General features: G+C 37.5%; 1 protein-coding gene across 8 annotated transcripts in view; it reads left to right on the top strand.

Annotated features, from left to right (window-relative positions):
- The window catches only part of LOC129793686 (uncharacterized), a 110,834-nt gene that overhangs the window by 63,292 nt on the left and 30,469 nt on the right, over nt 1-17,073 (top strand). For 2 of the 8 annotated variants that reach the window (XM_055833871.1, XM_055833869.1), the window contains exon 1: nt 5,870-5,989. The exons of 4 other annotated variants lie outside the window; for them this stretch is intronic. In XM_055833871.1, the coding sequence (XP_055689846.1) occupies nt 5,900-5,989 (90 nt within the window). In that variant the 5' untranslated portion in view covers nt 5,870-5,899. Of the gene's footprint in view, nt 1-5,869; nt 5,990-17,073 lie in introns of those variants that run through there. 2 more of the 8 variants (XM_055833868.1, XM_055833870.1) reach the window with 2 other exon arrangements.

Below are 17,073 nucleotides of genomic sequence, written 5' to 3'. Positions count from 1 at the left end.
TACATTGTTCATTGGTAAATTAAATCAATTAATCTCCAATTGCAGCGCTCGGCCCTCCCTGAATAAGAAGGAAGATAAGAATCTCAAACCATGGATGACTGCCGAACTTAGAAAGCATATACTACGAAAGAATAAGCTTGGTGGTCTGAGAAAAAAACACCCCGATAATGAGGGCATTAAAAAACGTTTCCTCAATGCACAAAGACTTGTTAGATCACTTGTACAGGAGCGTAAATGCAATTACTATAGGATGAGCTTTTTGTCGGCGGGTAAGGATGTCAAGAAGTCCTGGAACATTGCAAATGAAATCTTGGGTCGTTCTAAAAAATCTAAAGATTTATGTGAGATTGTGATTGATGGTGTTTCTGTGACCGACAAGCAACAAATAGCTAATTCCATCAATGATTTTTTTATAAGTGCTCCTTTAAGTGTCATTGAATCCGGTGAATTCGGAGAGGCTCACGGGCCTTGTCTCACGTCCCTTTCTCCACTGGGTAGTCTCTTCCTACGTCCCATCTCTGGTCTCGAGATACTCAAGGTAATTAGGTCTCTGAGTAATAAGAAGTCAACTGGCTATGATGGAATATCCGCTTTGTGCATCAAAAAAATTGATTTGTTCATAGTAGATGTATTAAAGGTTTTATTCAACCGCTGTCTAGAGAATGGAGTTTTCCCAGACGCCCTCAAAAGGGCTGTTGTTGTCCCAATCTTTAAAAAGGGAGATCGAGGTATTATGGGAAACTATCGTCCTATCTCTTTGCTTTCTGTATTTTCAAAAATTTTCGAAAAATTGCTTAAGGCACGACTAATGTCCTTTTTAAACAATAATGGGTATTTCAATGAGAGCCAATTCGGTTTTAGGGAGGGACGATGCACTGAGGATGCCATGTTGGCTGTGATGAATTTTGTCCATGAGGCACTAAATGGAAAGAAAAATGCTTCTGCGGTTTTCCTCGATCTTACCAAAGCTTTTGATACAGTCAGTCATGGCGTCCTCCTAACAAAGTTGTTCAATTGTGGGGTCAGAGGTACTGCCTTTGACCTATTCAGGTCTTATCTGTCGGATAGATGCCAGGTGGTAAGGGTGGGTGGTGTGATGAGCGTACTACGCCATCTAAATTGTGGGGTCCCCCAGGGAACCGTTCTGGGACCAATATTTTTCCTGATATATCTTAATGATCTCCTTAATACTAGCCTTTATGGCAAAATTGTGGCCTACGCTGATGATTTGGCACTGCTTTATAGTGGTGAACAGTGGGAGACTTTGCGAGGGAATATGCAGGATGACCTGTGTACTATTAGATCTTGGTTAAGCGGTAATTCCATGGTGCTGAGTTCAAAGTCGAAGGCTATGCAATTTCTTCCCCCTAGGTCGCAATTGCCTCCAACCCCAATTATATGCCACGCATCTTCTTGTAATGGCACTATATGCAACGACCATTGTGTTGAGATCCCATTTGTAAATGAGTTTGTGTATTTGGGAGTTATGATTGATAATGCCTTAACTTGGAGACCACACATAGAAAGACTGAAGTCCAGCTTATTGCCCGCAATTAGTGGTCTCTATAGGATTGGTAGGCTAGCTCCTCTTGGCGTCTCTCGTGCTTTTCACTGCGCCTGCATTGAATCACGGTTGCAGTATGGGTTAACAATTTGGGGAGGTGCCTGTAGCTCGAACTTGAATCCAGTCAAGATGGCCCAGCGGAGTGCGTTGAGGGCGATGCTGGGCAAAAGTAGAAGAGATTCTGTGTTTCACTCCTTTATGGATCTCAACATTGTACCCTTGATGTATAATTTTAAGTACAGGACTTTGAGGGTATTCTTCATTCGAGGTGGCTACTTGCATACCGGGAGAGGGAGACCCCTCCGAGGGGATGCCCCCGCATTGACACCAAAGCCGCGTACGGAGCTATTCAAGCGTTCATATGCTTACCTCGCACCCTCTCTGTATAACGGCCTCCCCTCGGACTTGAGAGAGCCCAATATAACGGTCTACACTTTTTTGAGGCGCCTAAAGAAACATATATGGATGGAATACCGCGCTGAGAGACAGGAGTTGCCTCTTCCTTGATGGAGCATGCTAATAATGGACGTAAAAACTTTCCAACTTGTCCTATTATCTTTGGGCCGGTTGCGAATATCCCTTCTATCACTAGGGTGACCCCGCGACTTGGGGGTGTTTGGGATGGCAGGACCGCATGCAACTTTCTGATGAAGGTTTCGTTGGTGCCTGATGGGTCTGACCTGAAATCCCCTGCCTCTGCAGCCTCAGTTCTACTGCGGAGTCCATTATTTTTTCAAGAACGATTGAGCGACGAGCAATGTGTCGCAAGCCTGCGGCTGGAGTGGCGAGCTATCCTGTAATTGGGGTTTTCTTCCCTTTTTAAGGGTCTTTTCCCCTTAGGCCTAGATTTGTTAGGGCAATTACTGTAAGAATCTGAGAACTAGTTTTTCTTTTTTATGTCACACGGGAACGGCTCCCCATTTTCAGCTGCGGGCCGCGATTTTCTTTTAGTTTATCACATGTAATTGACTCTGGGCTCTGCGGTGGCATAATGGTGCGTTGTGGGGGAGATTAAGCGACGATTCGTCTGTCACTACTCGCGGGTCCTTTTACTGTGGCCCTGTGGTCTGAGCTGTCGGAATGACCCCGTGTTGCGGCCTCTGGTTGGTGGTGGCGGGGTTTTCTGCCTCCGGTCTTTCCGTCCGTGCTGCTTTGCTCATTTTGCTCTCTTCGTCTTCATTTTGTTGTTTTTGCCTCGTTCTGACTTCTTGGTTGGTTCTGAAGCGCTTTTCCTCTCTTTTTCTCATCGCCCCTGGCTTACCTTTTTGAGTCGCCTCTCTGCCCTTTCGTTTTCGTTTTCTTGTTTTTTTGGTGGGGTCCACTCTTTGTCCCTCCTCTGCTTGTCCCCTTGATTCTGCGTTGTCTCCGCTCCCTTCCTTTCCCCATTCTCCGTTTTCCGCGTCGTCTCCTTGCTCCATTTTTCCTTGAGCTCAGGGATGGATTCACGTACTCGCAAGAGTCTAACCATCCCTTACGTCCCTCCAACCTGCACTGCAGCCAGTCTCAACACGCATGATTCATGTTAAAGTGTACTCTTTTATTTTTTGTTCTCTGATGTAAAGTAAAGTAATTTTTCACAAAAAATGTAAAAATGTACAATATGAGACAAAATGAGTTGGCTTATACGACCTATGAACCGAGTTTTCTGCCGTTTTCTCGGGGAGGTCGGTTATGAAGACGGCGGCAGCCGCAGTTTGGATACGAAATAAATATTATTATTATTATTATTATTATAGGTAAGAATTTTAACACAAATATTACTGTAAGTATTTTCCTTTAGTTGAGACAATTGCAGGTAATAAATTGGTTTTATGGTATTGTACTGCCGAAAGGCTTAGTAGGGAAAACTAAAAGATTATGCTCCAGGTAGCAATTCGAGCAGCACTTGGGCATCAATGCATATGTTAATATTGGAAATACCCAAATGTTTTGCAAAAAAACTCTTAAACTTTCCAGACGCACAGTAAAATATATGAATTAATTTTGTTTGCAGAAAATTCATATTATTTAAAGTCTCGAAAACAGCGTATTTTCAGTTTTTAGTCTTTGCAATAGCTATCTATTTTACGTAAGCCTACGAGAATAATGTTTGCAATGGTTCCCTATTTAGCCCATATGAAGCACGTGGAAAAATATCATTACAAATAATCTTAGTTTCTTTATAATCCTGGACATTTATTGGCATAAAACAATGTCAGGACCCTTCTAAAAGGGTTTAGTTTAGGTTTTGATCAATATTTTGCAATTTTATTATTTTACCCTAAAAATCGTCAATTTTAAATCATTTAATTAATAAAATTGCATTAAGGACCCGCATTTTGAGATTATTCATTAAATTTCAAGACGTAAAGTGGATATCGCATTTATTTCTGAATGGTTGATACCCCGAAAATCTGATTACAAAGTTATGATAATTCTTTGACATATTATTGTATATTTCATGAGGGAATATACCATCGCCATGCCCTCTATGTATGTTGTAGAAATATATATTGAAAGAATATTTTTGGGATATTTTTGTGGGAAATTTTTCTGGATGCTTGCGCCGTAGCCACGAGCCATCCACAGAGGGGACGTCACAGTGACCGGTCACGATTTATTCCCCATTTGTATGTCACCTGACCGTGTGGTGGCTGTCTGGTGGCGCCACAGGGGCCACCCATGACCGCCACGGACCGCGTGGTGGCTGCTGAAGGTGTGCTGGGTTGTGAAGAAGAAAAAAATTCACAGGCGTGCGATGATTTTCAGCTGCAGCTTCCTCGGTGATGAAGAAAAAGTTGAGAAGAAAAAAAAAGACGAGAGACGATGATGATGTAAATATTTGATGAAATGTTGTGGCAGAAGGAGTGAAAAGGTGGAAAACACTTGTAACGAAGAATTTCCATTGAGCTTTTCCCGCACCCTCCCGGTGTGGCTCAACTATTTTCGACACTTTGATAGATGATGTGTCCAAATAACCGAGCACTTTAACATTTTTCTTCTTACTACCCGTTGTTTTCATGCCGCCCAACTCCCCTTATTTTTGAGGAGACATTGAAAGGAATTTTGCCATGTACTTGCACTTATGCTAAATTTTCTTCTTAGATGCGAATAAATTAAAATTCTTCCTCTGGGTCAGTGACACCTACTTCTACCAAGACGTGCATAAAAAAACAGAAAATTAATTTGTATTAAAGAGAGAGAAAAAAAATTAACCAACCCATAAAAACTCTGCATTTTTATGCCAATTGGTCGCTGTAAAAATTAACAATTTCTATGCTAATGAACAACAGTAGCGCACCCACCCACGCGTTGCCCTCAAAATTACGAGTAATAGAGTAACTATATGTGCAATAAATTAAAATAAATAATTACGCACATGAGAAATGCGAATTGGCTGCTCGCAGTATCGAGGCGAAAAGTGAGACAGCAGGAAGGAAAAGTGTCTGGAAATAGATTTTTTAACCTGAACTTTTCCTCACACACACATTTTGTTTTCTCTTGAAAAACCATTGTTTTCCACTTCGGTGAATAAATGAGAATCACCGTGAAAAATTAGAGAATGGGGTGGCCAAGTTGTGAGATTTTTGGGTAACTAAACAGAGGCGTAACAAGGAATCTATTCTGGTGAAAAAGGCGCCAAAGAAATGACTTAACAGTTTTTGACAGCGGTTTGACATTTTCTTTTTAACGTTTGGTGTGATGATTGAGGGTGATGATTATAGGCATCTAAATATCCTCCCTGACTACGCCCCTGGTAATTGTAGTGCTACTAGAAGGAGGCTGTGCATTTTAACTGTTCGTAAAGGGATAAAGAAGAGTAAAACTGAGAAATTTTAAGTTATTTATTAAATTAGTTTTGATCTATAAATTAATTTAAATATTTGAGAAATTTTAATAAAATTTTAAATAAAAAATAATATTCCAAATTAATTATCACCCAATTTAATCACTTCTCACCCCATTATTAAATGTTGCTAAATTAAAATCAACTGGACATTAGCACTTTCTAAAATAACTGAACAGATGAATATTTATTCATGTGGCACCCCATAAAAATTTCTTGCCCTCATTTCGGTTACTCACCCACCCCTTTTCTGTGGCTATGTGGATCCGGGAAATTGCGTATATGTTTGTTTTGAGAGAATCACTAAATAAAATATGAGTGACGAGATGAGAGATTTCTTTTGGGTGTGTAATTAAATGAAAGAAGAAGAAAAAAAAGCTCCCGCTCGTGTGTTGATCTTTCGCGTGAAATTGGGTTTGTATTTGCGATGGACCAAACAGCATCCACATTGGCATATAAATTGGCTGCCAAAGTGCGGGAGATTTTTCAGTCTTGAGCAACATTTCGCAATGATCGCGCGTATTTTCTCGTGGAAAGCCATGGAGAAGTTTCTCCGTTTCCTCACGCAGCTCCAAAGGACAATTTGTCGGTGCTTCATGGTGAGTGTGTGTCTTCGCAGTGGCACGTCCACTGCTCATAAATCACTTTTAATTTATCGACACATCCACACAATCCTGCGCGACGTTTCACTTAGAAATTTTCACACCAACACTCCTTCTGAGTATTTCAATCTGCTCTTGACGTGCCTCCCTGGAGATGGAATTATCAAAATTGCAGACACGTGGAGTGGCAGAAGTGCTGATTAGGTCATTTTCCCGACACCTTTTCTCCACACAAAGTATTCACAAAGTTTTCCATGCTGCTGCTGGCGTGGAATCCACTAAAAGTGCTGGCTTGGCAGGAAAAGTGACAAAGTCTCTCAAATATTTTTTTTCAATAGAAGCTTTTTTTTAGTTTTTTTGTAAAGTGAGAAAGAGAATTAAAAGTGTCAACAAAAGCTCTTGGCATAAGGAGCTTTTTTCGTGTGAATACTCTCTTATCTTTCGTGAGCAATAAAAGTGAAATGTTTGTGTTGAAAGTAGTTTCCTTTTGTCCTTTGACATGTTGAAGGGATTATAAATAGTTTGTTGTGTTATTATCCTTATTTATAGATCCTTAAATGATTTATCAAATCATACAATGTGTGCCGGACTTAGAATTCTCATTGAATCAATTCAAGTCTCATTCTTGATTTAAATGAGTTGTACGAAAAAGAATTTAAAGACAGAAAGCTTTCAAAAAATCATTAATTTCTCTTGAAAAAAAAGTTAACTTAAGAATGATTAAAAAATTATATACTTAGGTGCTAAAGTTTAAAAAGCTTTGAGCTTTCATTCAAAAATCAAAGAAAAGTTTTATTTCTTTCAGAGTGAGGTAAAACGTACATTGGGAAACGCAACAAAATAAACAAATATGTTTTAGTACCTACTAATTTTTCTTATTAGCTGTATTAAAATAGTACATGTCTTGTAATATCGACTAAAGTTCAGCAAGCTTCCGATCAAGCTTCTGTTTTCTCTTAAAATTCCATTCATTTTTAAGATTTGTTTTTACATTTATAATGAGACTACCAAGAAAATTTATAAAACAATAAGTGTCTTGACTAAATGGTCTAAAAAGTACTAAATTTTTGAATCTTTCATATCTTAATATTCTTCTTCACAGAATACCAAAAAAAACATTTTTTTTGAATCATAAAAGAAGCTTTCTCTTCAAAATCGATTCAAAAATTTAAGAATTTTCACAAATTTCTCAAAAAAGAAAAGCTTCAATTTTCTTTAATACAAATATTAAATTATTCGAACAACTATTTTGAACATTTTCCATCGTATTCAGTCCCCAAAGTAATGAGCATGTTGAGAGAAAACTAGTTAATACATCCATCTGTTTTGCCATCTCCAGTGGAAAATGTCACAAGAATGAGAGAAGGAGAGGAACCCCCGCTTTTGAGAATGGGAAGAAGTCTATCAAATATCATTTCCAGTGTGTAGTTTATTAGTTGGTATACCACAATCGTGGCATACCAAGTATTGTAATCGTCGGAAAAACCGACCCCCTCAGATCGGGCTCAAACTTAGTATGAGCACGTTTTAGACTTCCCACATTACGAAAATGGTGGTGGAAAATTTTTGATCCGGCCGGCCTGCCGGCCGGCCTTCCGGCCGGCCTTCCGGTCGTCCAAACTTTGCCTTATAATTCGAGAACGGTAACAGATAGAGACTTTCGGTTTGAAGTTTTTTATAGAAATGTGGGTGTAAAATTTCATTTTTTCGCATTTTCAAAATCCAAGATGGCCGCCGTCCGCCATTTTGAAATACCGTCAACCACTTCCCTTATAGCTAGAGGTCTGAAATTTTAGTATGTTGTAGTGCTCAGTGAGACGTTTTCATCGATAATTCATACTTGAAAATCGGTCAAGCCGTTTAGCAAATATGGCGGCCTAAAGCAAAAAGAGTTTTTTCGATATAACTCAAGAACGGCTTGACCGATTTTGACCATCTTGGTATCAAATGAAAGGTTTCAAAAAGCCCTACAACTGCCTAGAACATTCCAAGTTTCAAAAACATCCGCAAGAGGCGCTAAAAACAAAAACAAAAATTGCCTAACTTTAAGGGGTAATATCTCCCAACATCTGTTATAGATTTCCTTTAAATTTTAATATGTTATAGCCTGACTCAATATCTTTCACCAGTCCGAAAATAAAGAAAATCTATGTCGCCGTTTAGAAGATATGGCCATTTGAAAAATTCTTGAATTTGAAAAGTTCTAAGAGCCATATCTCTTGAACGGTCTGTCCGATTTGGCTCAATTTAGTATCAAATTAAAGGTTTTGCAAAACTCTACAACTTCTTGGAACATCAGAAACCTCTAGAATCATTCCTTCAGGACGAAAAATGCGAAAAACTCTTTTTGTGAAACAAAAATCCGCCATTTTGTGTTCTAGAGGTGACCTTGAAAATCATTGAGATATATGTCAAATTATAGCTTATTTCAAGACCTTTCCATAACTAATCAAGAAATTTCTGTGGGTCTAATAGAACTTAAGATATTAGCATTTTAATCTGTCAAATTGCTAAATTTTACAAAAAAATCGACTTTGCCTACTAATACTACTCACAAATTAAATTACAACGCATAGACTGACCCATCCGCGTTGTGGTATACCAACTCTAATAACTGGACGCGTTATGATTGACTTTGTAATTTAAGTGCCTTATTTGAGTATGTTAAAATGTTTCATTGTAAATAAGCAAACTGCTGTGTGAGGTCTCTTCACACAGCAGGGAAAATGTGGAAAAGGATGCTGTGAGGGGGCGAGGGGCGGGTTGTGAGTTCATTTAAAAGTCAAATAGAGACGTGATGCAGTTTCAGGGAATGAATATTTTAATATTTTCTCCCTTTTTGCTCGCAATGGGCTAACAAACGAATGAAGGGAGGAGAAAAAATAAAGCAAACAAACCCTTGTCTGCTGCGAGATTCCATCGTATAATTTCTTTCGTGGTTTTCCCACATTTTCCACCCCTCCCGCCACCGCCGAAAGTTGCTACTTTTCCAGCTCTGACTAAATTTTTTCCTCTTGCCATTGCACGGAGGTGGATTCATGTTAAACAACCGCAGATAATGCTGTCAAGTGTGTCTGCCTCGTCTGCCTTGGAAGTTTATTTAGAAATCCTCAAGAGCTCATCTCTTCCTCCCTTGTTCTTTCCTTGACTTTGTCGAGTGATGCACACAGACTTTTCGGGGAGGCGGGAGGCTTGAGCGGAAATTACGAATTTCTTCATCACTCCAATCAGACATCTCGTACACATTTCTCCTTGTACTTCCGCAAAAATTCTTCTTATAGAACAATACAAATATTGTAATTCTTCCCCCCACAAAGTAGAAAATGAATTAATTTCTCAACACCCCCAAGGAGATTATTTTTTTTCTCCATCATCGGTCAATTGCCCACCGTTTGACCTGAAGAAATAATTTGAAGAACAAGAAAAAAAACTGAGAGGCGCGAAAAGGCGCGTGAGTTTGTTGTACTAATTCCACGATGGCGTGTTTATTTATTATTGTTACACACAACACGGCATAGTTTTCTTCTCTTTTTTCTGCCACATTAAAACACAAACGATTGGTTAATAAATAATTTCCGCAATGTGACAAACCATGAAAATTATTTATGTGTCCGGATTGTAAATTCACGAATTATCGTATCACGGCCAACGCTTTGGCTACACACACACAGCTCCGTCATTAAATAAATAAATATAAATTGTGAAAATAGATGATTTATGATTACATTCATGCCATGTAATTGACGTCCAAATCTCACTTATAGCAGCAGCATAATTTATTCAAGCAAATTGCAGTCCCTCGCACGATTCTCACAATCATTTTCTTCATTATTTTTCTTCCTCAAGTATTTTTTATTTGTTTTTTTTTTGTGTCACAAAGAAATTTGTTCGGAAGCTTGGTGATTTTTAGACCCCTAGCTTTGAATTTTTTGAAATAAATTAATCATGTTGAGATTTTTTTATTTAATAAACATTTTTCTGTATTAAAGGTATTAAAACTAATCTTTATAACGTAAGAAAATTAAAGTAGAACTATTGATAATCAAGAAAATTTCGAAGTAAATTTAATTCTTAAGAAAATAATTTCCTCCTATTTTCCCTTCATGGAAAACTTTCAGAGCTTTTCTTCCTTAAAAACTCCAAATATTTCTCAAAATAAAAGAGTTCTAAAAACCGATAATTCTTGACAAAATCAACCCCTTACCCTTAATCCCCTTCTCAATATTTCCTATAATATTTTTCACAAGGGGTTTTTCCAAGAAGTATTTTCCAGTTCAATCGTATAAAATATATATTTTTCTCGTGGGTCGTAAGCTGATAAAATACTTTTGGAGTGATTTTAAAGTTTCCCAAAAACGACTTCTCAGACGATTTACTTGAGAGAGAAACTTTGGAGCCTTTTTTCTTTCTTGCAAATTCACTCCGGAATAGCGTTCCAAAATAGCATCGAGTGGGTTTTTTTCCTAAGTTGAGGGTGTATGAAGGAAAGATGATTTTGAGTAGTACTTGGATACGGGCTCCCTGAGAAATCCACCCACATGCGACATTTTCCCGGGAAAGTTCTTTTCCATATTTTTTTCTGTCTCTCTTTGCCGCCATTCGTGCTAATCTCCCCCACTACCACGCCTGGTGGGTTCTTCCACCTGCATAGTCCCATCGAGGAATAATTCTGCAATATCTCTGCATGGGGATGGTATATAATTTCTTATTATTCATGGGGCTAAAGAAGGAGAGAGAAAAAAATACCCAGAGATTTTCGTGAAGTGTTTTATGGTGCAATAACACTGAGAAATATATACCTCTTCGTCATTTCCAAGAAGCCAAAGGAACCGGAGGGATTGTGCCCTCACACCCTCTACCCATTTTAGGGGGGGCTTTATTTGTATGACAACGAGGTACTTGACTGTTTCGTAGTCAAAGAAAAGCTCTCCGACTTTTTTTTCCCATCTCCCTTCATGAGCCAATTTGCCGGGAAATTTCCTTTCCCGCACACACATACTGTGAAGAAAATAATTTGAAAGACATTTTTCTCGGAGGAAAATAAAAAAAGCTCACAGTGTGCTTTAAAAGCCACAGACCATGCTTAATAGTCTCGATAATTGAAAGCTCAACAAAAGGCATTCACAAGTTCGTTGATTTGGGGAAATTATATTTTTGATTTCCCTTGAAAAAAAACCTTCCAGGGGCAAAAAAAATCTCTTTCTATGCGACATAGAACGTGATCTATGTTGCATAATTTATCATTTATCAGACTTATTTGTCTGGACTTTTATTCTGTCAACGTCCATGCGAGAGAATCATGGCGAAATATTCAATTTCCCCTCCGCAAAAGTCATAGAGCTTTATTTCCAGGATAACTTCCTCCCTCCGGAGGATTGCGTGAGGAAAAATCAATGAGACCAAATATCGAAAGAGAGGAAGGGGGAGTGATGGAAAAAGCCACAAAATTCCCAGAAGCTTGAAAAAAAATCGAATTTCCAGACAAAATGCATTTTGCAGCTCTGAGGGAAAAAATAAATTCAATTTAATTCCACACGAGGTGAGATATTTTTGGGGGGAAAACGAGTCCACTGCGGTGAAAAGCAGTGAAAAGTTTCCATCTGCATGAAGGTTTTTTTTTTACTGCACAACAATGACCACCGCATAATTGACTTGCATTCCGTGGATGATACTCTCTTTGAAATTCATTTATCGCGGAATGAAATTATTATAACGTTGTGACGTACAGGAATAAAATAGGGGAGGATGGTCTTAGAGGTAGATTCTACTCGTGATTCTATGAATTTTCATTTATTTTTATTAAGAAAAGATCCAATCAACGAAAAAGAAAATTTCATCCAGTAAGAAGAAAATTAAATTTTCTTTCTAATAAAAAATTTATTAAGAAAATTGTGGCTCAGATTTTGGCAATACCCCTCTACAATGTTATAAATATTTATTAAAAAAAAACGAGGTAAATTGTCGCTTCGCTCCAATTTACCTCGTCCCGCTTCGCGGGGATTTGTTGCGCTTCGCGCAAATTTTAGAGAGAAAAAAATTGTGATGGTTTATAACTAGATTGAGGCCACTTATCAATCCCGGAGAAAAATTTGCAATCAGAAGAAATCATTTTCATACAACACTTTAGGCGTCAAATTCAAAAATTTGCAAAAATTGCATGAACTTTATATGGGGGCTACCTGAAGGGGGGCTTTGGGGGGGGAAATGAATACGGCCATCTGAAACCGCCTGTTATAAGGGGCCTCTGTACCAAATTTCATCGCGATCGGACAAACGGTGTGGATTTGTATAGAAAAGTCGGAACGACGATTACCAACAAACAGGCCTTTCCTTATTATATAGATATTAAAATCAATTTTTTTAAAAAACTTTTTTTGATACTTAATAAAATATTCCAAATATTTACGTCCTTGCATTTTGTAAAAATAATTTCCTTTTGAATCCATAATTTATAATTAATTTAATTTTTTTATTACCAGACCCCTGTATGTATATCTTCAAATTCCCTGTATATGTAGTTCATTACCGAATAGAAAAATTTTATTTACATGATTTCTTTTCACCATAGACAACTAAATTATTCCCAGCTCTTTCAAATTTACCTGATTCAGTAATAACATTGTTGGCGAAAGCTAGTTCAATGGCTTCTCTTAAGATGTCCTCTTGTTCTTTTGCACTCATCACATGAAAAGGATTTGGAAGAGCTCTTAGGAATCCTGCAAGAAAAAACATTATGCCATGTATACAACAGAAGATTTTTTTAAAATATAATTTTATCTTACCTACAAATTCTTCCTCATTCGCAAAGGCAAATGTATTTTTCTCCAAGTAAACTTCAACATTAACATACCCAATGTCTTCCATCATAGTCCTAATTCTTTTAACGGGATCAAGATCATTTTGGTACGGGAACGGGTACATTTTGTCCACATTTGGAAAGAACTTCATCCATTTGTTTCTAGTAACAATCTGTAGGAATAATTGCACAACATTAAGCTTCTGAATAAGGACGTGAAAAGTTTTTCCACCAGGTGCTAGGAGGTCGTAAATGTTTTTGAAGGCTTTCTTCTGATCTTCCACCCACATTAGGCACCACATAGAAAAAATATGATCATAGGTGTATGTCTCTTTGAGATCCTTCGTTATGTCTAATAATTTGAAGAAGACTCGAGGTTTTCCCTCAAATTTCTTCTCCGCCTCCTGAAGCATTTTTGCCGATATGTCGGTGCACACAAAGCATTTGTAGTCCTTCGGAATGATTGAGTATATAAACATGAGGGATATATCTCCAGTTCCACAGCCAACATCAAGGATGGCCGCATTTGGTGTCCATTTTAGCAGGTAGTTGTATTTTGAGAAAATCGTCTTGAGTTCAGATTCCCGAAACCGATTGTACTTATTGAAGAGGCTCGTATTGTATTCTGCATTCATTTTCACAACTTCTTTGTGGAAAATTTCACTTCAACTGAACGTACTCAATCCCGGATTGTCTTTTATACTTTCATCCAGGTGCAAATAGTAAAAAACGCGAATAATTTTACATATAAACATTAAACTATGATAAATGAAGTGTTTTATAAGAATTTTCTCATGGTTATAAAAATTTGCTTTAGTTGTACCTTCAGATACTTAAAAATTGGTAATTAATATAAATTATTTCTTCCTCATGGAACAGATAGCATTTTATTTAAAACAAAAAAATTCGCAGCGTCATTAAATCGATTAATTAATGTCAATTTTATGAATAAACTTTAAATGTTAGAAGAAACTTTAAACGTTGGAATAAGCAACAAATTTAGAACATATGCGTACCTACGTAAAACGTTAAAAAATATTCAAACGTTCAAAATTTGTTAATTTGAATACTTACAACATCCCCTTGAATATATTTTCAACTACCCCTCTCTTTATTTATCTCACTATAGACGTATTTACATTTGCAGTATAACTTATACTTTTTTACTTTTACTTTTAAATTTAAATCAAAGAAAATAATTCAACAATAAAAAAAAAACTTCCAAATAAACTTTTCCTCCATTGAACGCCCACAATAATCTCATTTTTCAATCTCCGCACACGATGAGTGTCCTTCCAAGTGGGATCTCACTGTTAAATCCGGAGAGTCATCGTCCTTCCCAAACTGAAAAACCTTAATCTCGGTGAATGCTCTCTAAAAATAGTTTTCCAATTTTTGAGTGATGATAGTTTGTGGTGGATGAGAAGACATTTTGCTGGCAGTTTGAAATGCCCGAGGGCGGGATGGGGGAAAATCTCCGGATATATGGGGTGGAAAATAGAAGCAAGAAAACTAACACGAGCGTTGGGAAGGCTTCGGGGGGGGAGGTGTTTGGGGTGAAGTTTAGGGGGGAGCGAAGGCAAAGAAACGATAAAAGCTCCCCCTAAAACGATGGGAATGTTTTTCGATTTCCATGTGCTTTTTTTCGGTACACAGACACCCCCTTTCGCTTCGCAAGAGTGCACGACAGAAAAGCTTCTTCTCTCACAAATATTCCTCAGGAAATTTTCATTGGAAGCATGCGAGGAGAAGAAGAGAAAAACAGCGACAGAGCACATAAAAAAGTAGCGGGAAGCTTTTCCTTCATTTTTCATTCGGGCACCCTCAAATAAAAATATTTTACAGCATTTGCAAAATATATGTCGGTGAGATCTTCTCACTTGCTGGCTTCTCCAATTTCCGGGACAATTCTCTTTGGGTTCTGTTTTTTTTTCTACACTCAAAACGTTGGATGTGCGATAAAACCCCCAACGAACGGTTGGGGGAGGATTTTGTGTGCTAAAACACATTTCTTCATCCGCCTCGTGACTCTCTCTTGAGTATCATTCTTCATTTCCCGTGGCACGGGGAAATCCATCATATTTTTCCTTCCCATGGGGTGCAAAGAAAAAATAACTGCGGAAAATAGCCACAATTCTTGGGAAAAAACAATTCTCACCCCGAGGGGCAAATGTATGCAAATCACAGCCGAATGTCAATTACAGGAATATTTAAACTTTTACCCCCGCACCCACCCTGTGTGGACGTGAAAATGAGCCATAAAGCACAATGGGGGTAGTTTTTGGTAGCCCTTCGGCTACGTTGGAAGGGCAACCTTCCCAGCCTCCCCCCTGAAAACAATTCCATTTAGAGATCCCATGGCGAAAAATGAAAATGTAATTTCGAATGTATACACATCAAAGTAAAGCAATATTGCAGATGGGAGATGGGAGATAGGCAAAAAGAACCCTTTTCTTATACATCAGCAATTTTTTCTTCTTCTTGAAGCTTTTTCGTATACACATAGTTTTCATTCCAATGGACGTTCATCCACTTGCAGAAAAGGAATTTTCCTGCAGATCTCTCTCTCTCATTCACTAAAAGAGGAGGATGGATATGCCAAAAAGGGTTGTAAAAATTTCGATAAATACTCAAACGAGATAGCAATGTTTTGCCATACTCAAAATAAAGGGCTGGGCATTCTAAAAAGGGATGATCATTAGGAGAAATTTATGCTTCTAATTAAATTGATTTTAAGAAATGTGAGAAATTCACATTTTTTGTTCACTTGGCAAAACTTTTGGCTCGATTGCTTAAAAGTGGGAGGTTATCATCAGTGTGAAGCTACCTGAACTCTAACTGAATCGCCATTTTGAATTTTTTAATTTTAAAATATTTTTAATCATATCTCTATGATTCTTTATTCGTTTTTTCTCATTTTTTGGAAGTAATTTAAGTTTCTTAAAATGCAGAATAATTAAAAAAAAATTAAATAGAGCCAAAAAATATATTTTGAATTTTCTTCCATGTAATTAAAAAAAAAATGAAATGATTTGATCCTTTTATTTGTCTTAACAAAGTACTTCAAAGACTTCCAATAATTTCTTATAACTGATTCAATTTATTTATTTAAAATGTATTTCTTTGAAGAAAAAGGAGTTTTATACAACCTGTCCCTTAGATTTAATATCTATATTATTGTTGAATTTATGATTTATTTAATTTAACAAATCAAAAGGAAAGTAAATTCATATTCTCCGTATCAAAAACTTTCTTTGGAGGATAGGAAAAATATTTACACACTTCAAAGCTCACTCAAAGCTCACACAAAGCTCTCAAATATCCATCAAATATGACCAAATGAATACTTCTGACTTCAGAGCTTTCACGAAATAGGAAATAATTTTAAAAATCAACAGAAATGTCCATAATTCCCCGTAATACCATACCTTTCGTTATTTTTTGAAGGGTACTCTTGAAAGAAAAAAATGCTGCGATGGAAACCCTCTACCTGTTTCATCTTTTGCTTTGTGCAACAAACATTCACAAGTACCACACGAGGTGGGTACGCTGAAGTAGTCATTTCCGTGCACAACGAATCTGAGAGTTTTTGCTTGTTTGGTATACGCGCTTGGTTTGCAATTTGTCCTCAAATGTTGCACCGAATGATGGATCCCTTTCCGGTGAGGGGGGCAAGAAGAAAGGAAAATATTTGCAGTGTGGAAAGCTCAAGTGGGGCGCTCCTTCAATTTGTTGAGATGAGAAAGATGCGCTCAATGCGGTCGCTCCTTGCACGTCTCTCGTAAACAGTTTGTAACAAATTGCGTTTGTACTCTCTTTCCTTCCACCCGCATAAGCCAAAAAGTTTACCTCGTTGCATTTGCAATTCGCTCTGTGGCATTCTGCCAAAGCTCTCTGGGTGGCTTAAGTGGCTTTCCGAATTGTTTGAAGAACTCCATTATGGCAAGTAGTTTTCCCAATGGATTGGTCGTCATCATGATAAGAATGCAATTTAAATGCCAACCACGGAGTTTCATTCTCGGACTGATGTTGTGGAGATGAAAAAAAAAATACTCTCAAGGGTACATTGCATAAAAATGGAGGTTTTTCATCCCTTCAATTTCATCGAATGAATTTCCTTGAAATTTAATCTAAAAATTCCAAAAATTGCACCTATATTTACACACCCACAATTGTTCTTCTGTAGAACTTTGTCTTTTGAAATTTCTCTCTCAAAAAAAAAAAACAACAGACACTTGAAAGTCTCTTGATGAATTGAAAGAAAAGAATAAAAAGGCGCTCCACT

Source organism: Lutzomyia longipalpis, chromosome 3 (assembly GCF_024334085.1).
Source record: "Lutzomyia longipalpis isolate SR_M1_2022 chromosome 3, ASM2433408v1".
NCBI lineage: Eukaryota > Metazoa > Arthropoda > Insecta > Diptera > Psychodidae > Lutzomyia > Lutzomyia longipalpis.
Note: the sequence above shows the minus strand (reverse complement) of the source record. Positions and strands in the feature narration are given on the sequence as shown.